The sequence below is a fragment of the Saccopteryx bilineata genome, chromosome 1, assembly GCF_036850765.1.
Source record: "Saccopteryx bilineata isolate mSacBil1 chromosome 1, mSacBil1_pri_phased_curated, whole genome shotgun sequence".
NCBI classification, from domain to species: domain Eukaryota; kingdom Metazoa; phylum Chordata; class Mammalia; order Chiroptera; family Emballonuridae; genus Saccopteryx; species Saccopteryx bilineata.
This window is the reverse complement of record NC_089490.1, coordinates 48,706,957-48,728,500: the sequence shown is the minus strand read 5'-3', so window position 1 is coordinate 48,728,500 and position 21,544 is coordinate 48,706,957. Positions and strand designations below refer to the sequence as shown.

Genomic DNA, 21,544 nt, shown 5'->3' with positions numbered 1-21,544 from the left:
CTAGGCAGGTTTTTGAAAATGTATATAGGGGGTCCTTGGGTTATGACACAGTTCTGTTCCTATGACAGTGATGTAACCAGAATTTTGTTGTAAGTCGAAACACACCCTAGCCTAAGTCACTTACCTATCCTAACACAGTTGTAAAATCATAATCTAGAACATAAAAACATAATTAAGCCACAGAAAAAGGAAAAGGACAGAAATATACTGTACTGTATGCTCTACTGTAGTAACAAAAAAAATGACAAAAAAGCAAATGTAAAATATTCTTTACCTTTATTCCTGTGGTTGCAAGGTGGGAGAGAGTGACCTATGGGGAGGAAGAAGCTGGAGAGGCAGGAGAATCTGCAGAAGGTGCTGGAGGCACTGGGTCAGGTGAATCAGGATTGCCTAAGGAACATGCAGGAGACGCTGGAGATGATTCTACCTGTACTACAGGTGTTTCATCTGAGAAGCAGCTGATGCACAAGGTACAGGATCTGTTGCAGGCCTCTCCACCTTCTTAAAGAACTGTTCCAGGCTAGTCTGGATGGTTGGTGACTTCTTCTCTTCCAAAATATGCCTATAACATTGCAAGGCATCCATAACAGCCAAAACAGTCATGTCTCAATTCTTTTAAGTTTTTATGGGAGTGAGTGTCATAAACTGGAAACATCAAATGTTGAGACTGTCGTAACCTGAGGACCCCTGTGTGATAAAATAAAACTAGAGACAGACAGAGGTTGGATACTCAAGAAGTATCGGAAATTTGCCCAAACCTGACTTATGTAGAAAAGAAGTTTTTGTTTGTGGTAAGCTTGAGTATTGTGACCTATATTGAATCATAACATGAAAAGACAAATCAGAAGGAGACAAGAGCAGGAGTGAAAGTGCTAGGAAAATTCAAGGTCACAATTTATGGGAGCTATTGAAGATGAGGATTAAGAGGGTATTTATTGTAGTAGACGTCTTTCTTTATTCTTTTTTTACTTGGTCAAATGCTCTAGAAATACTTGTTAGTTTAGTGACCCAATGTCTTTATAAACATTTTCTGATTCCTAGGATATCATTCATCTGACAGTGTGGTCTGGTTATTCCCCAACTTATGGGGGGGTGTCCGGAACAGAAGAGAGATGACCACAGATGAAAGAGGGGTGTTTGGAATAACATTTGGCCTTTCTTTTCTTCACACCCCAGTCAGCAAATTTTCATGCAAAGTATCGCTGACCAAATTACTATGAAAGAAAAAGAAAGTGAATTTCATGAACTATCATATGTTAGGCTAATTTGCTTATTAAAGAGAAGAATCTTCATCCCAAATTACATTGATTGAAAAAAAAGGATTACAAATCTGATGTGAATCTTCAGTTTATTTAAAACTTTTTCTTGAAGAGAACTTTCTTTGAAGGATATATACTAAGATAAAACAAAAGCATTCTTGGCTTCTTTCAGAAAGGTTATTATCTACAAGTACCAAATTGTAGCCACACGATCAACTATTAAGAAACCTACAGAATGCCAGATGCCTTTTTTGTTACCTGTCTGCTATTCCTCTAAGCACAATGGACAGGATTTGGCCAACTCTGATTTTACTATTGTTTACTATTGTTCAGCTCTGGGACTTTTTACACAATAAGTCTGTGATGGTCCCTGTTCAGACTTTGCATCCTGTTTTTATAATCAGAATCCTTAATAATTAACTAGGTTCCCTCTCACAAAGATTTTTAAGTGATTCATCATTTTGCAATTTCTGCAGGAGGTTACTGATTTTCGAAAAAGTAATTTTAGCAAACTGATTTCAATTGCTGTGTGAGTTTTGCAGTGTCTATGGAGAAAGACACATGAATTTCTCCAACTCTGTAAGGTCATGTGAAAAAACAATGCCTTAGAAAGCATTTGCAAATTTTTCTGGATCATTTGATTTATAGGCTGTTTTTACCTTTCCAATTTGCATGTGTTTAAGAATGTGGAGGAGGCCCTGGCCGGTTGGCTCAGCAGTAGAGCGTCCGCCTGGCATGTGGAAGTCCCAGGTTTGATTCCCAGCCAGGGCACACAGGAGAAGCGCCCATCTGCTTCTCTACCCTTCCCCCTCTCCTTTCTCTCTATCTCTCTCTTCCCCTCCTGCAGCCAAGGCTCCATTGGAGCAAAGTTGGCCCAGGCATGCAGGATGGCTCCATGGCCTCCACCTTAGGCGCTAGAATGGCTCCGGGTGCAGCAGAGCAACGCCCCAGAGGGGCCAAGCATTGCCCCCCCCCCGCTTCTCACTTCCAAAAAATACAAAAAAGAAAAGAAAAGAAAAGAAAAGAAAAGAACGTGGAGGAAAGCCTTCTAATGAGTAGGTTTTTGGAATCAGACCTTGGTTCAAATCCTATTCTATTCACTGGGAGTAGTTGAGTAATCCAAAAATATATATATTTAATCTCTTTAAACCTTAGGAGCCGCATCTAGAAAACAGAATAATTGTACCTACAATTGATGTAAATTTTACTTTAAATGAGATGCTGTATGTAAAATGCATAGTACATTGTGTAACACTTAACATACAATAAAGGAGAGCTATTATAGTAAGAAAGAGCATGAATGCCATTAAATGTGATACATGGTAGTTCATTATTGTCTGGACATTAACGTAGACAGTATTGATGAAACACTTGGTTACACTATTGAAAATATTATGTTTTTCTCCCTCTAACATGTTGTCTAATTCCTTCCTAAAACATTTCTTGACTAGTTTGTTATCTCTGAGTACTTTTGCATTCCTGGGATATAAGAGGTGCTCATTGCTGATTTTGTTGTAGAGATGATAGTAGAATCTATTTGCCTTACCAAGAAAGGACTAATAGCCATGTGCATATCATGTGAAATTTCAGTGTTACAGAGGAAAATTATTTGCTAAGACATTAACCTCATGGGTCTAGCACATAAGATTTTTCCATTAGCCAAAGTAAATTAAAGTAGAAGAGAACAGGGAACTCAAGCTTTTGACCTGATATAATATAATTAGATAATTCTAAAATCTGTGGTTTTTTTCTGTAACAGATTAATTCTATAATTATTAATTCAATAATTAATGCTCAATTAATATAATTCTATAAAAGCTATTAATGCTACAGTAAAATTTATTTTAAAATATTAATATCAGACTGAAATTTTTAGAAACAACTAAATATAAAGAGAATTGTTACTAAAAAAATACCACTTTCTATAGGTTTGCTAATACAATTGATTAAGTAAATGCATGTAACATACAGATAGTTATGCACTTTCCTATTTTAGGAATATTTTAGTGCTGTAAGTTCTATAAAAGATACAGAAAATTCAGGGAAATAAGATATAAACACATGTTACAGTCAAATACAAATGCTGTGTATGATTAAGGCTAAGTTATAATTAAGTTTAATACATCACCCCTCACTTCCTGTGCTTTGAGAACTATTGTCTGGAATTTCTATTAACCCATGATTTAAATTGAAGTTGTCAAATCAATATTTGATTTACCATTCCAAAGAGGCTTAAGATCTTATAAAGTTATTTCAGATAAAAGGAATTCACATGTGGTGTGGAGTCGTAGGGAGTCACAATTCAATTTGGGAAGCCCATGTGTCTTAGTTGTGATATGTAACAGGTCAAGAGTTAAATTTGAAACTTTCTATTCATCACCTCTTTTTTTTTTCTGACTTAGGGCAGAAGTCAGCCCACTCTACCCACAAACAAGCTGTGATGAAATACAGTAGGTCTGCTCTGAAGTGCTCTGGCTTTCATTACAAAGAAACATCTATTCTTTGCTCATCAGAGAAGCACAAAAGATGCTCTAAAATTCCAAGAACGAATCACTGAGTTAACCAGAAAACACAGTGACAGTGTTAAGGACCACCTCTTCTGTTTATGTTGTTCAAAGCCAGGGTGCTATAGAAAGTTCTCTCTCTCTCTCTCTCTCTCTCTCTCTCTCTCTCTCTCTCTCACACACACACAGATTTGAGTTTAGTTCAAAAAAAGAGCATGAATATAGATTTCCAGATTTCTTTTAAGCACTGAATATTGCTTTCTGAAAGGAAGCATCACATACTCTGGTTTCTCTTCAGATCGCATAAATCTTTCGCCTTTTGAAAGGAAGCATCACATTGGATTTATTTTTCTATTATAAACTTAGTGTTTTAAAAGCTGTCTTTAGTTTTTTAAGTATGATTGGGTTTATAAAGGAAAATTGCTTTCAGAAAACAACATTACTATATTTTATCTGAAAGGAAACTTGCTTTCAGAAAACAACATTCCTATATTTTATTCCTATATTTAAGCAGTAATGAAAATCTTGCTGCTTAGTTGTTCAGAGAAAGGACTATTTATACCATGAGTTTTAAATAAGCCCATGCACTAAGCTACTATATTTAAGGTTTTAGGAAAATTTCATAGTACGGCTCCCAGGATATTAGAGCTCTCTTCACAGAGAGAATTGAATTCAAGCTTTTGAGTTCAGTATGTTTGTAACATAGCTGTTGCTCAAGTCCTTTTGCTCAGAGACTGACAGATAATCAGTAAAACATTTATCATGGAATGACTCAAAAGGGCTCCCCATGGGACAAGCTAGCTGCTGCTTTGTCTTTTTTCTTTATTTTACCTCAAAATACACTTAAATTTTTTTTAGTTTTGTAATCGATCTGTTTTTTTCCAAATCTTTGTGCTCTTGTTCTTATTCCTGTAAATGACTGACATAAAAAAAAAAAAGAAAAGAAAAGAAAAGAAAAAAAAGCCAGCTTGGATTTGAAAAACAGAAGCTATAGAAAAATAGAATTCCACATAAATACTACCCCACCCACTTCCTTCTGCTTTTCGCGTTTCCTTTCTCCATTTCAAGCCCCCTCTACCCTTGGGGGGTTTCTCTGCACATTGTGATGTTCTTGGCAGTGTGTGAAGTCTAAATTTTTTGATCGACTTAACTTAGAATCACTTTTAAAAAATAAACTTTACAACAATTTAATTTTAGGTTTCAGGTCCACAGCTCTACAACACATTATGTGTACACAGTACTGTATGTTTACCACTCCAAGTCAAATCTCCATTCATCACCATTTGTTCCTCCTGTACCCATCTCTACCCCACTCCATTCCCCCTGGCAAACACCTCTTGTTCATGTCCATGAGTTATCTTCTCTTTTTCCCCATTTTTTTTCTCAATGCCTCCAACATCCCTCATCCAAGACCCCTGCCCCAACAGCTATCATTCAGCATGCTCTGTATCTATGGTGAGTCTGTCTCTATTTTGCTTTATTTTACAACTTAAGTTCATAGAATTGTTACAAAGATAATACTGGGGATTCCCAAATACCCCACGCCCAGTTTCCTCTATAATTCACATCTTATGTTAGTGTGATACAGTCTTTATAATTAATAAATCAACATAGCTACATTATAATAGATTAAAGTCCATACTTTATTCTTATTTCTTTGATCTTCCCCTAATGTCTTTTTTTCCCCTTCTGTTCCAGGGTTCCATCCAGAATGCCATATTATATTTAGTTGTCATATGTCCTTAGACTCCTCTTGGCTGTGACAGTTTTTCAGATTTTCCCTCTTTTTGATGACTATGATAGTTTTAAAGAATATTGGTCATGAATTTTGTAGAGTGTCTCTCAATTGGGATCTGTCTGATGTTTTTCTCATTATTAGACTTGGGTCATGTTTTGAGGGAGGAGGACCACAAAAGTAAAGTTCCACTCTTAACACTTTTTATCAGAGACACATATCATCAATATAACATAGTATTGTTGATGCTGACCTTGATCATTTGGCTTGAGATGTTTTTCAAGTTAAAATCATATTTTCATGCTTCCTTGAAGACCATTGAAGCATTTTTCTGAAGATTTTAGTAATACAGTAATTAAAGCTATAAAGAAGCTAACTGGGACTGACCTTTTAAATATTTTCTGTTGGTGCTGTTGTAAAGATGCAGTAAGTTTCTAAGTAGTTAGAAAAAAAAAACCAGTTTCAATGGTGATAAAAACATCTTATCATTTTTTCGTGTTAGGTGGGAATGAGATCCCGAAACCAGGCTGGTGAAAGTTCATCCAACGGGCATATCTCCTGCCCCAAGTCTTCCATCATAAACAAAGTCGATGATAAAAGTCTCTCAGAAGATGCAAAAAAAAAGAACAAATCAAATAGAAAGGAAGATGATGTCATGGCCTCAGGAACTGTCAAACGACACCTAAAACCATCTGGAGAAAGTGAAAAAAAAAAGAAATCCTTGGAGTTATCCAAAGAAGACCTCATCCAGCTACTCAGTATAATGGAAGGAGAGCTGCAGGTAAAGTCAAATTTTCTCAACTATTGTGTTTCTAGTTCCTAAGCTATAAAATAAGAGACTATGACCCATTTCTCTTACTGGATTATGAACTTCATGGGGAAAAGGGTGATGTTTTTCTTACTCATTTCTAAATCCCTAGTGTCTGGCAGCAGTTTGCACTGAATATATATTTGTTGAATGAATGAATAAATGAATAGATGTTGATTCCAACTTCAAGCTTCTTTAGAAGTAGGAAATTTCTTCATGATAAGATTTTGATAATAATTTTTTTTTTTTAATTTTATTTTTTTTAAGATTTTATTTATCCATTATAGAGAGGGGGGGGAGGGAGGGAGAGAGAAGGGGGGAGGAGCAGGAAGCATCAACTCCCATATGTGCCTTGACCAGGCAAGCCCAGGGTTTTGAACCGGCAACCTCAGCGTTTCCAGGTTGACGCTTTATCTACTGCGCCACCACAGGTCAGGCAGATTTTGATAATAATTTAACACAGGTTCCTATTCTTAGTAGTAGGTAATCAATGAGCTTATCTAATTCAGCCTTTAACTGCTATTGAAAACTGTAAAAAGTCATGATTATTAAAAGGCAGAGTTAACGTCAAGTGTTAATTTTGATCTTTTCCAGAAGGTACAGTAAAAGAAAGATCAAGAAATAGTGGGAAAGAAAGAGGGAGGAAATAAAAAAGGAGGGAAAGAGAAGGAAGGCTTTGTTTAAACCAGCCTTGTACTTTTCTTAGTTTTTTTTAACTTTCAGCTTTAATTTTCTACAATGTCATAGGAATTGAGATGCATACAAATAAGCAGACAGCATTGTATTGTGAAGACCTAATATTTTCACAAAGCATTTTCAAGACTATTATCTCATTCAATCTCAATAAAAATGTGGGTATCATTATATGTATTTTATAATGAGGAAACTGAGGCCTGGAAGAGTTAAGGGATTGTCTGATTCTCATCTTAGGGTCCTTATTGACGGTCTAGTGCTCATCCTCACCAAACTACAGCTACCTCACCAGGTAGCTGTAGCTACCTGAGTTATGTCCCTCATTCAGTGTATGTTTTTAAGGATCCAAAAGGAAGTTGGGATTTTTTTGAGTTTCTGAGCTCTAGACAATTATATTTCTGGAAGTGAGAAAACCATAATTGTTTTGTTTTGTTTTTTTTTTAGTGCGTGCGGGAGGGAGGGGGGAGCGAAGAAGAAAATGACTTAAGAGTGGAGTTGTTTTGCTTCTTATTTTTGTTAGGTTCTTGGCTTGCCTGAGCTTCTTGGTCAGTAATTTTTAACCGGAGTGCCTCAAGTATTTTTAAAACATGCAGTATGTGACTGTTCAGTCAGGAGCACTGACCTCTTTTTATTTAGATTGTCAAATAAAAAACTGACAATAGCCAACACAACAATATTGTTCAGTGTGAATGAATCAAAATTATACCTATTTTTTTTGTCAGTTTGGCAAAAAATATATTTTTTGGTGTGCTGCAGGATTTTGGTGATTAGTTTATATGTGCCATGAGATGAAAAAGGATGAAAATTGCTGCTTTAAGGGAATACTAATGATTATGTGAAATAAAGCCTTTGGTGCTGTTAGAATCAGAGGTATTATTTTCAACCTACCCTAAAGTAGGGTGGGTTAGCCTGTTCCTGTTTTCATCTGTGTGTCCACATAGATAAGGAAACGCTTGGGATAAAGAAAAAGAGAAAACATAACAAAACTCAAATTTAAAAAAGCAAACAAACATGATTGAGCTTACCATTTACCCATGGATAAAAATCACATTTGCATTTCACATCAAAAGATAAAATTTTCCAGAACACAGTTATTACTAAAAATAGCTTCATCACTGCCAGTGGTTAACATTTGTTGTGTAAGGATACAATATAATAGTTCAATTTTTGAACTGCCCTCAACAGACATTATGGAACTGAATGGAAGATACAATGGTTGCCTTGGAAATTGTCACAAAACAATGTCATCAGCTCACTTCTCTGCAGGCATAGCAGCCAGTGTGAAGCCTGTGTCTTTTCCAGACCTAATTTCTGGAGACAGCTGTTATACCATTGTGGTTCTGAAAGGCATTTGAGATTCACATGGCTTTTATGTTCATGGAGTTACCAGCTATCGATCCATAGCCTAGGCTTTCAATATACAAGGTGGGGCAAATGTAGGTTTACAGTCGTTCATATGGAAAATAATACAGCAATTAATAAATAATAATACAAGAATAAACTCTATGTTTTGTGTACTCAGAACTATAAACCTATGTTTGCCCCACCCTGTAAAAGCCCATATACCCAGGACATCAAAGCATTAGCCAGACAACTCCGAAGATAGTTTGCTTTCCATTAATTTTTATGAGCACAAGATACCTTACCTTACACAATAGATGTATTTCTGAGCAGCAGTAAGTTAGTAAAAAGTGTAAGACATTTCTGGGGGAAGTAGTGAAGGAAAAGAGAAATGAAAGACCTGATAGTTTAAGGAATTCCACAGTTCATTCTTTTGAAAAGCTAATAATTTATCCTCCACATACTTATATGCACATACATACATATGTAAGTATGTCTACTTGTAAATGCTGATTTTGCAATATTAGATTTGCTAAAAATGATGGTGTTCTTATATTTAGAGCTTTAGATATATGTTCTTATAGGCAGACACGGGTACATTATTAACATTGTCACGTGTGTGTGTGTGTGTGTTATAGCCAAGAGTGGGAGGCAGTTGGCATTAGCAAACATAAATGGGCTGGTAAAATGTAGCAGCTATGTGCCAGGTTTGCTAGACTAAAGATAAGAAAAAAAAACCCTAAAGGTTTGGTATAAAGAGGAGAGGCAGGGATATATGTGGCTTGTGATTTAAGTCACCCCATATGCCATTTGGCCCTGACATGTATGAACATTTAGTAAGTTGTCTCCTTTAAAGGCCACCTATTACTCTTCCTTTATGGAGTGGCTGTATGTGATTCATTACCCTTACTCTGGAGATGGTGTTCTATAAAATATTGGGATGAACAGGCATTTTTGAGATATCTGATTTACTTCTTTTATTCTACATATGTGAAGCTGACACTTAGACAAGTGATGTGACTTGTCAAGTTCGCTCAGCAATTTAGTTACATTTGCTCTAGGGCTAAATTCTGTCTTAAGCCAATGTTCCTCCCACTATATCATTAATAGTTTAGAATGTTCAGTGTTGGTTCCTTTGCCTCCAGAATTTCTTTTGAGTAGACTTTGAACTTTGGGGCCAAAGCCATTTTGTGAAAAGATAAAACTTTTTTTAGGCAAGAGAAATACAGTGTGTCCGTAAAGTCATGGTGCACTTTCGACTGGTCACAGGAAAGCAACAAAAGATGATAGAAATGTGAAATCTACACCAAATAAAAGGAAAACTCTCCCAGTTTCATACCTATTCAGTGAAGTATGATGTGAGCTCATACACAGATTTTTTAGGGCTCCTTAGGTAGCTATCCCGTATAGCCTCTACAGACTCGTCACTGACTGATATGGCCTACCAAAACGGGGTTTCTCCACCAAACTGCCGGTTTTCTTCAACTGCTTATCCCACTGAGTAATGTTATTCCTATGTGGTAGTGCTTCGTTATAAACGCACTGATATTCACGGTGCACTTTGGTCACGGATTTGAAATTAGCGAGCCACAGAACACACTGAACTTTCCTCTATTCCATCCACATCTCGACTAGCATGGCCGTGGGCTGCTCCGCTGTATACACGGTGTTACGTCATCATCTGTGAATGCACACATGCTGCCACATCATCCTACAGAAACTGGGAGGGTTTTGCTTTTATTTGGTGTAGATTTCACATTTCTATCATCTTTTGTTGCTTTCCTGTGACCGGTCAAAAGTGCACCATGACTTTACGGACACACTGTAGGGTTAAGAGAAACCTTTCACATCAAGGAGGTTGAATACGATTAAACCATGAAGTTTGGTTGTGATCTGGATAGCAAGAAAAATGGGGAAGCCAGCAGTACCATATGGCCATGGACTGGGTATGACACCATTCTTGGGGGCTTCATATTCACTATTCTATGAAGGTGTGTCCTAAAGTTGTGCAATAGCTTAACCTTGGGGGAGGACACTACAATTACTAATCAAAGGAAGTAGGGTGACACACAGAGAAAAGGGCTTATAACATTGGAGATAAAAGAATAATATCAGGTCTGCCTGTAAAAGATGTACTCTGAAAGTGACTTGGGGAAAAGGAGGAGATGGAGGCTCATTCAGGCTTTTTATGCTAATTTCTCTTTCTCAGGCTCCTTGTCGATCTCTCTCTTCTCTCCAACTCCAAGTCCAGGGTTTTGGACATTAGAAAAAGTTCTGTATATTTTCTGGTTCTAGTAGTCTGCCACCTTCGGAATCTATTGTGCTATCTATGGGAATTTGTGAACCAACCTTGTAACCAGCATGACTTTTATTGTTAGCATTGGCATTTAACAAAAGTTTGTAAATTTGCTGCGTTGCTTGATAGTCCAGGTATCCAGCGAGCTCTCGAAGCGTACCTTTAATAGACATGTATTAAAAATGGAATTGTCCTTCCCAAGGATCATTTCATTTTAAGGAGTCTTGTCTAGAACTGGAGATGTCTTCCAGACTTTTTAGATCACACCTTCACAGCTGAAAGTTTGTTGTTTCAGCAGAACGACTGACTGGCATTGCGTGCGTAGAAGTGTCAGGGATAGTTATCACTATAACATTTGTGTCATTGACTGCTTCCAATAACAAGTACTTTCTAATAAACTGGAACATTTTTACTCTTTTACTCCTTGGGTGAAAAACTGGTTACATACTTCCCAGACTAAACTGAAATAATGAAATAGTACACCCAGACCATTATTTGGACATCATGATTAATTTCCCTGTGTATTTGTCCAAAAATAGCACTTTAGAAAAGTTATTCAATTTGGCTGTACTAAAAATGACTGAAAATTCAAATGGTACTCACATAAAAAAGCCATAAGACAAAACTCTTGGCAGAAGGATATTCTTATAAAATGATTAAAAAAACAGGATCCCTAATCTCTTGAAGTGCTGTCAGAGAAATGGCACCATGAAGAGTGCTCCTGATATCTCCCCCTGAAATTTCAACAAATTCAACAACTAGAGACAGAAAAACAATCTCAGGAGCATCTGAAATCCACATACACCAAACAAAGGTACTCTTGGGCGAAAAGGTGGCTGAATATATAATCCACTCTGAAGGAAATAAGATAGAGAACGAAGTGTTCTGCTTTCATCACTGGTCTGAGGAAAGGCTACTTTCACTTGGAACTGAGAGGAAAGGAGGGATGGGAGCGAGGGAAGAAGCTGGGCTAAGGCAGATGTTCAAGCCGAGGACAGAGCGTTCCGGCAGCTCAGCCTGAGATCGCGGATGCAGAGCTAGTGTGAGAGAAAGACCCTGGCAGAGGTGGGCGAGCGGGTTGCCTGCAGAGGCTGGCACCAGAGGGGCTTTGGGCTTTGTTCACTTCCGGTCTGCAATCGCAGACAGTGTGCGAGTGGCTCCACCTGGTGTCTCCGGCGTGGGCTTGTGCATTTGCAGCTGGAGGGGCTAGGCTGGAGACTGTCAGCAGTGGCCTTCTGCGTGGGCTGTAGTCAGAGTTTCTGTGTGGTCCTGGCTCCCAAACCAACAGCAGGGGTAATGCGCAAGGGCTGGGCACCCTACGCCCGGACCTGTCTGGGAAGGATGCCTCTGTCGGCCGATACAGGTTACAAAGCACATTCCTGTGGACCAGACCTCAGAGATCACTGTGGAAGTTGTGGGGGCTGGGCTGCGTGCTTCCAAACAGGGCAGAAGGGAGAAAAGCCTGTGGAGATTAGACCCGCAGAGTGCTGAGGCAAACTAGACATACCTGTGGATCCTTAGAAAAAAAACCTGACCAGCAATTGGCTCCCTCCCTGCCTGCTTACACCCTGGTTGGCAAAACCTTACCCAGAACTGTGCTTTGAGTGAGGCTGGAGGGGGCTTGACAGCTCTTAAAGAGCCTTGCTCTGCAAGCAGTGGCTGGGACAACTTCACAGCTGGGTTTCCAGGCTGCTGGCTCAGGAAGGAGAGACATGGGGGGAGGCACTAGGAAAACTGACTCATAGCCTGCAAACCCTAACAAGCCCCACCTACCAATGGGACTGAGGCCTAGCTTATGTCATTGCCATTGCAACACATCAATTGCAAATCTCTACTCAAGAGTGCCACAGGGCCAAAACCTGTGGTGCAGTGCCACCTGCCAAAAAGAAAAAGAAAAAAAGAAAAAGAAAATAACCTCTAAAAACCAAGAAAAAATTATTTTTTATAACTTTTTCTCATTTTTTTCTTGTATTTCTCATCCTTTTTCCCCCCATTTTGGTCATTTTATCCTCTTTCTGTCTTATTCTTTCCCTTTCATTTTGAACTTTATTACCCATAGGTATTACATTTTCCATTCTTTTTTTTTTATGAGGGTTACATTCCAAAAACCTTAACTCTTTTTTTCTTTTTTCTTCTTTTCTCTTTCACTTTTTCTCTCATTTTATTGTAATTTACTAACAAATTATTTTATTCTGGATTCACATACTTTCTTTGTGGCATTGTGTGTGTTTTTTACTTCTTTTTTTTATCTCTTTGTCATTTTACCCCAACTCTGGCTCTCCATTCTATGTAGTTTTTGTTCCACTTAGCACAATAGAATATTCATTTTTTCACTGTATTTTTCATTTTTTTCTCTTTTTTAAATCATCTCTTATTAGTATTATTAACAATACCACTCTCAAATGGCATTAAGGAAAAAGATCAAATATCATGGATACAAAAGACAGAGATGTAGCTCCAATAAATAAGGAAAAATCTATAGAAAAAAATTTTAAATTTTAATTGCTTGGAAACCTTGGAGTTAAATGACAGAATTAAAAATTGAAGTCCTAAAAATACTCAGGGAAATACAAGAAAGCACATAAAGGCAATTTAGAGAGCTCAAAAAACAATTCAGTGAACAAAAGAATACATCACCAAGGAAGTTGAAACTATGAAAGTGAATCAAACGGAGATGAAAAACTGAATTCATGAACTGAAAAATGAGGTAACAAGCTTACCTAATAGAACAGGCCAGATAGAGGAGAGAATTAGTGACATAGAAGATAGGCAACTATAGACACTACAGAAAGAAGAGGAGAGAGACTCACAAATTTTAAAAAATGAGAAAGCCCTACAGGAATTGTTGAACTTCATCAGAAAGAGCAACATAAGAATAATGGGTATATCAGAAGGAGAAGAGAGAGAAAATGGAATGGAGAACATATTCAAACAAATAATAGATGAGAACTTCTCAAGCCTGTGGAAAGAATTAGAGTCATGAATTCAAGAAGCAAACAGAACACCGAGTTATCTTAGCCTAAACAAACACACTCCAAGGCACATCATAATAAAATTATCACAAACCAATGAGAAAGAAAAAATCCTTAAGGCAGCCAGGGAAAAGAAGAATACAAAATATAAAGGAAGGCCCACTAGGTTATCAACATATTTCTCAGCAGAAACTCTACCAGCCAGAAGAGAGTGGATGCCAATATTTAAAGTTCTGAAAGAGAGGAACTTCCAGTCAAGAATACTATATCTCTTAAAGCTATCCTTCAGATATGAAAGAGAAATAAAAACATTCACAGATATAGAAAAGATGAGGAAATTTATCACCAGAAAACCCCCACTTCAGGAAATACTAAAGGGGGTTATCTGACCAGATACAAAGAACAAAACAAAACAAAACTACAAGTAAAAGATCAATCAAGATCACAATAAAAACAAGATTAATCTGTGACAACAAAAACAAAAAAGGGAAGAGGACAAAGATTAACAGTAGCAAAGAAGGATGGAGTGCAGAAGCACTCATGAGATAATGTACTACAATGAACATGATATGTATCCTTTCTATTACTCAATGATTGAAAAAATCACCACAGAAACACATGGCTTAAAAAAGAAGAAACAGAAGAAAGAAGTATGGAATACAACCAAACAAAAACAAATGATAGAAAAACAAAAGAGAAAAACCAAATAAGATACAAACATATCAGAAAGAATATATAAAATGGATAAAGGAAACCCTAAAGTGTCAGTAATTACAATCAATGTAAATGGATTAAACTCACCAATAAAAAGACACAGCGGGAAAAAAAAAGACACAGCATAGCAGAATAGATTAAAAAAGAAAATTCAACTGTATGCTGCCTTCAAGAAACACATCTAAGCTATAAGGATAAAAACAAATTTAAAGTAGAAGGTTGGAAAACAATTCTATAAGTAAATAACATCCAAAGAAAAGCAGATGTAGCCATACTCATATCTAACAATTCTGACTACAAGACAGCAAAGGCAATCAGAGACAAAGATGGTCATTTCATAATGATAAAGGGGACATTGAATCAAGAAGACATAACACTTCTTAATATATATACACCAAACAAAGGAGCACCAAAATATATAAGACATCTACTAACTGACCTAAAAATAAAAACTGACAAAAATACAATTATACTTGGAGACCTCAATACACCACTGACGGCTCTAGATCATTCATCCAAACAGAGAATCAATAAAGATATAGTGGCCTTAAACGAAATACTAGAACACCTGGATATGATAGACATCTACAGGACACTTCATCCCAAAGCGACAGAGTATACATTTTTCTCTAGTGTACATGGAACATTCTCAAGAATTGACCATATGTTGGGCCACAAAGACAATATCAGCAAATTTAGAAAAATTGAAATTGTACCAAGCATATTTTCTGATCATAAAGCCTTGAAACTAGAATTCAACTGCAAAAAAGAGGGGGAAAAACCCACAAAAATGTGGAAACTAAACAACATACTTCTAAAAAATGAATGGGTCAAAGAAGAAATAAGCGCAGAAATCAAAAGATATATACAGACAAATGAAAATGAAAATACGACATATCAGAATCTCTGGGATGCAGCAAAAGCAGTAATAAGAGGAAAGTTCATATCACTTCAGGCCTATATGAACAAACAAGAGAGAGCCGAAGTAAACCACTTAAATTCACACCTTAAGGAACTAGAAAAAGAAGAACAAAGACAACCCAAAACCAGCCGAAGAAAGGAGATAATAAAAATCAGAGCAGAAATAAATGAAATAGAGAACAGAAAAACTATAGAAAAAATCAATAAAACAAGGAGCTGGTTCTTTGAAAATATCAACAAAATTGACAAACCCTTGGCAAGAGTCACCAAAAAAAGAGAGAAAGGACTCATATAAACAAAATCCAAAATGAAAGAAGAGAAATCACCACAGATATCATAGATATACAAAGAATTATTGTAGAATACTATGAAAAACTATATGCCACCAAATTTAACAATCTAGAAAAAAATGGATAAATTCCTAGAGCAGTACAATCTTCCTAGACTGAGTCATGAAGAAGTAGATAGCATAAACAGACCCATAAGCAGGGAGGAAATAGAAACAATTATCAAAAACTTCCCTAAAAATAAAAGTCCAGGGCCAGACAGCTATACTAGTGAATTCTATCAAACATTCAAAGAAGACTTGGTTCCTATTCTATTCATAGTCTTCCAAAAAACTGAAGAAGAAATAATACTTACAAACACATTTTATAAGGCCAACATAACCCTCATACCAAAACCTGGCAAGGACAACACAAAGAAAGAAAACTACAGACCAATATCTCTAGTGAATACAGATGCTAAAATACTAAACAAAATACTAGCAAATCAAATACAACAATACATTAAAAAATAATTCATCATGATCAAGTGGGATTCATCCCAGAATCACAAGGATGGTTCAACATATGTAAAACAGTTAACATAATACACCATATCAACAAAAAAAAAGAAAAAAAACCATATGATTGTATCAATAGATGCAAAAAAGGCATTTGATTACAACACCAATTTATGTTTAAAACACTTAACAAAATGGGTATAGAAAGAAAATATCTCAACATAATAAAGACCATTTATGACTAACCATCAGCTAACATCATATTAAATGGCATAAAACTGAGGACTTTCCCTCTAAAATCAGGAACAAGACAAGGTTGCCACTCTCTCTACTCTTATTCAACATAGTGCTGGAAGTTCTAGCCAGAGCAGTCAGAAAAGAGAAAGAAATAAAAGGCATTCATATTGGGAAAAAAGAAGTAAACATTGCACTTTTTGCAGATGATATGATCCTATACATCAAAAACCCCAAAGACTCCACAAAAAGACTCTTAGAAACAATAAACCAATACAGTAAGGTCACAGGATACAAAATTAATATACAGAAGTCTATTACCTTCCTATATGCCAACAATGAAACATCAGAAAACGAACTCAAAAAAATAATCACCTTTATGGTTGTAACAACAACAAAAAGAATATCTAGGAATAAACATAACAAAGAATGTAAATGACGTATATAATGAAAACTACAAAGCATTGCTAAGGGAAATTGAAAAAGATACAATGAAATGGAAAAATATTCCTTGTTCTTGGATAGGAAAAATAAATATAGTCAAAATGACCATATTACCCAAAGCAATATACAACTTTAATGCAATTCCCATCAAAATTCCAATGTCATTTTTTAAAAAAATGGAACAAAAAATCATCAGGTTTATATGGAACTATAAAAAACCCCAAATAGCCAAAGTAATCGAAGGAAAAAATGAAGCTGGGGGCATTACAATACCTAACTTCAAATTATATTACAGAGTCACGACATTCAGAACAGTATGGTATTGGCAGAAAAATAGACACTCAGACCAATGGAACAGAATAGAGAGCCCAGAATCAAACCACATATATATGGTCAAATAATCTTTGATAAAGGGGCCAACAACACACAATGGAGAAAAGAAAGTCTCTTCAATAAATGGTGCTGGGAAAACTAGAAAGCCACATGCAGAAGAATGAAACTCAACTACAGTTTGTCCCCTTGTACTGTACTAAAATTAATTCAAAATGGATCAAAGTCCTAAATATAAGACCTGAAACAATAAATTACATAGAAGAAAATAAATAGGTACTAAACTCATGGACTTTGGCCATAAAGAACACTTTATGAATTTGACTCCAAAGGCAAGGGAAGTGAAGGCAAAGATAAATGAATGGGACTACATCAGATTAAGAAGTTTTTGCACAGCAAGAGAAACGGACAACAAAACAAACAGATAACCAACTAAGTGGGAGATGATATTTTCAAACAACAGCACAGATAAAGGCCTAATATCCAAAATATACAAAGAGCTCATAAAACTCAACAACAAACAAGCAAACAATCCAATAAAACAATGAGAAGAGGACATGAACAGATACTTCTCCCAGGAAGAAATACAAACGGCCAACAGATATATGAAAAGATGCTCATCTTCACTAGCTATTAGAGAAATGCAAATCAAAACTACAATGAGATATCACCTCACACCTGTTAAATATCTATTATCAACAAGACAGGTAATAACAAGTGTTGGAGAGACTTTGGAGAAAAAAGGAACCCTCATTCACTGTTGGTGGGAATGTAAAGTATTACAACCATTATGAAAGAAAGTATGGTTGTTCCTCAAAAAATTAAGAAGAGAAGTACCATATGATCCAACAATCCCTCTACTGGGTATATACCTCCAAAACTCAAAAACATTGGTATGTAAAGACACATGCAACCCCATGTTCATTGCAGCATTGTTCATAGTGGCCAAGACATGGAAACAACCAAAGTGCCCTTCAATGGAACTCTGGATAAAGAAGATGTGGTACATATATATGATACTATAGAATACTACTCAGCCATAAGAAATGATAACATAGGATAATTTACAATAAAACGGATGGACCTTGATAACATTACACTGAGTGAAATAAGTAAATCAGAAAAAACTAAGAACTATATGATTCCATACATAGGTGGGACACAAAAATGAGACTCATGGATATGGACAAGAGTGTGGTGGTTACCAGGGGGAGGGGAAAGGAGGAAAGAGAGGGGAGGGCCACAAAGAAAACCAAATAGAAGGTGACGGAAGACAATTGACATTGGGTGATGGGTATACAACATAATCAAATGTCAAAATGATCTGGAGATGTTTTCTCTGAATCTGTGTACCCTAATTAATCAATGTCACCCTGTTAAAATTAATTGTCTAACTTTAAGAAAAACCCAGAATCCACCTGACCAGGTGGTGGCGCAGTGGATAGAGCATTGGACTGGGATGCGGAAGCATTGGACCCAGGTTCGAGACCCTGAGGTTGCCAGCTTGAGCAAGGGCTCATCTGATTGAGCCCAACGTTGCTGGCTCAAACAAGGGGTTACTTGGTCTGCTGAAGGCCCGTGGTCAAGGCACATAAATAAATAAATAAATAAATAAATAAATAAACCCCAGAATCCTAATAAATTCTTTTTCTCCATGCAAAAAAAAAAAAAAATTGCTTTTTTATGTAGTAAATTTCCTTGATGTACTTCACTTTAACACATTTTAGAAAAACCAACCTCAAATGGGTTTCATCATTTCCCCCTTTGTATTTATAGTAGTTCTCTTCTACTTGTGTGTGGAGGCCCAGAGAAAACTAGATACTGCACCACCATTCCATTTGTCTTTGTGTTTTTCAGCCTGAGTCAGAGACAGAGTCATTCATACATTAGAAATCTACCTTCATCCTGGGTGACAGGCAGAGAAGAAGATGTTGTGTTTCAAAGATAATTTATAGAATAGATAATGTGCTTGTATTAAAAATTTCTTCTATTCTCTCCTTCTGAGCTCCCTAGTCATTTTCTTTGATATTCTTCACTAGTTTGCCTTTACTTCTCCACCCCCTACTGTAGGAGAGCCCTCTATATGCTTTTCTTTCTTAACAAGAGTTGATTCATTTTTAGGGCATTAATTAATTAATCCTAAATTGATTGATCTTACGATATTTAAGAAATCCTGCTATGCTAAAGGTCCAAGAATAAAAAGATGAATAATAATTTGCATAGCTAAAATTTGATGAGTTTCTGATTATGTGCCAAGCATGGTATTGGGCACTGGTTATTACAGCAGTCATGAAGAAAGAGTTTATACCCTGGAAGGATAGATGAGGATGTATAGGAATGTGTATTCTATAAGACAATTGAAATGCAAATTATGGGAATACAAAGGTGGAAAGGTTATGAAAATCTCAAGATACAAGTAAAAGCTTCATTGAAGAATTGGTCCTTGAAGAATTGATAGGCTTTGGACAAGCATAGATTAGCAAAGGTTCAACATGAACAGAATCAAGTGAGTAAGAAAGTGAGGGTCATGTTCATCAGTGAACAGTCTTGATTCAGTGGAGAAGTATTTGATAGAAATAAAACTATACCTCTATCTGGAGACTATAAACAAGATATCTGAAAAACAATTGTTAGAAAGTGTGAGGATCCCAGGGGAGTGGAGTGATACAGAAGCCAAGGCTGTCAAGATTGTCAAGAAGAGAGGGGTTCTGTCAGGCATATCAGCAGAAAGTTTCAATTGAATACAACTGAAGGGTACTCTCTGGGTTTGTGAATCTAAAGGTCATTGGGAGCATTTGCCGGAGCAGTTTCAGTGAATTTAGACCTATCTTCAGTGGTTCGAGAAATGAAAGGAAATTAAAGAAATAGAGTAACATGTTCTGTTGACAATCCAGGAATTTAGAAAATCTCTTTTAATATGTGTTACTCAGATTTTCTGTTGTTATTGGGTTTTTTTAGGCATAGCCAAAAATAATCCCCAGATTTCCCTTTGGCACAGAATATGTCCTTAATACACATTCATTGACCTCTTTCTTCAAAATCATCAGGTTGCTTTCTTCTACTTTTGGGCTTTAAGTGAAACATGAGATTATTAAAAAGTGAACGGCTAAAACAATATGTCTTGAGTGCCAACTCCTGTGGGAAGTGTTATAGAACCCAAAAAGTTTGGTAGTTGACCTTATTAGTGTTGACTTTGGGTCTTAGTTTAATTCTTGTTTGTATAATAATGGGTGGTTGTGATAACTATACTTAGCCAATACAGATGTTGTTTGGAGAACTTTGTATAAGAAATGAGGAAAAAGATAGGATAGTAGCTAGAGGGAAACTCAGGTCAAGGGAGGGCTTTTAAAAATGAGAGAGAGAGTTTTCTGTGATTATGGGTTAAGTGGTTATAAGATCAGAAAGAGCAGGCTTAAGGATATAGGAAAAAGCAAAGATTTTTGATCAAGCAGAGTCTCGGAAAAAGCAGGAGAGGGGGAATAAAAAGTATGATTTTGGCGGTGACCTTGGGTTTGCCCTTGAAACGAAGGGAAATCCTTCATCTTCTGTGATAGATAGAAAGAAAAAATAGGTGGGGATGAAGATAATGTTTGTAGGAGAGTGATGGGCAATTGAAAGAGATTTCTCTAAAGCTTCAGCTTTCTCAGCAAGAAAAAGAATAAGTTATGTTCTGCTAAAAATGAGAAGACCTGGGCCAAGTAGTGATTTTAAGGATAATTATGTATGTGGCCCTGGCCGTTTGGCTGAGTGGTAGAGTTTCAGCCCAGTGTGTGGAGGTCATGGGTTCGAGTGCTGGTCAGGGCACACAGAATAAGTGACCATCTGCTTCTCCACCCCTCTTCCTTTTCTCTCTGTCACTCTTCTTTCCTGAAGCCATGGCTTGATTAGCTCAAACAAGCTGGCCTTGGGCACTGAGGATAGCTCCATGGCTTCTGCATCGGTTGCTAAAAAAATAATGGCTCCAGTTGCCCCAGATGGGCAGAGCATCAGTTGCTAGTGGGCTTGCCAGGTGGATCCCAGTTGGAGTTTCCAAGTGGAGCCCAGTCAATGTACATGTGGGAATCTGTCTCTCTGCTTTCCCTCCTCTCACTAAAAAAAAAAAAAAAAAAAAAAAAAAAAAAAAAAAAAAAAAAAAGAATTATGTATGTGATGCATTGCTGATGCAGGGAATGCTAGAGGTGATTGTGGACAAATAGGAGTGTTAATGAGTGGACTTTAGGATTCAACCAGCAGAGACACCACATGTTTATATTGACACAGTCCATTTAGAAGCCTGATTATAAAGGGGAGATATATTATATGGCATTAAATCTAGGCTGGCAATTGTCCAAGTGGGAGAAGTGAAAGAAAGTAGAGTGTGTTGGTGAGACAGTGCCCAGCAAGGAAGACATATCAGGAAGAATGAGCAGGACCAGGGGGAGAAGGGCATGAGAGGACTGGAGAGGCTGGAATTCAGGCTACTTGCACTTAAATTTTTTGTGTGCTGCAGTTTTAACTAATGCAAGGTGT

At 36.7% G+C, this 21,544-nt stretch overlaps 1 protein-coding gene across 7 annotated transcripts in view; it reads left to right on the top strand.

The window, feature by feature from the left end:
* The window catches only part of FILIP1 (filamin A interacting protein 1), a 242,178-nt gene that overhangs the window by 80,778 nt on the left and 139,856 nt on the right, over positions 1–21,544 (top strand). For all 7 annotated transcript variants that reach the window (XM_066253815.1, XM_066253823.1, XM_066253842.1 and 4 more), the window contains one exon: positions 6,001–6,279. In XM_066253815.1, coding sequence (XP_066109912.1) covers positions 6,007–6,279 — 273 coding nt within the window. In that variant the 5' untranslated portion in view covers positions 6,001–6,006. The remainder of the gene's footprint in view (positions 1–6,000; positions 6,280–21,544) is intronic.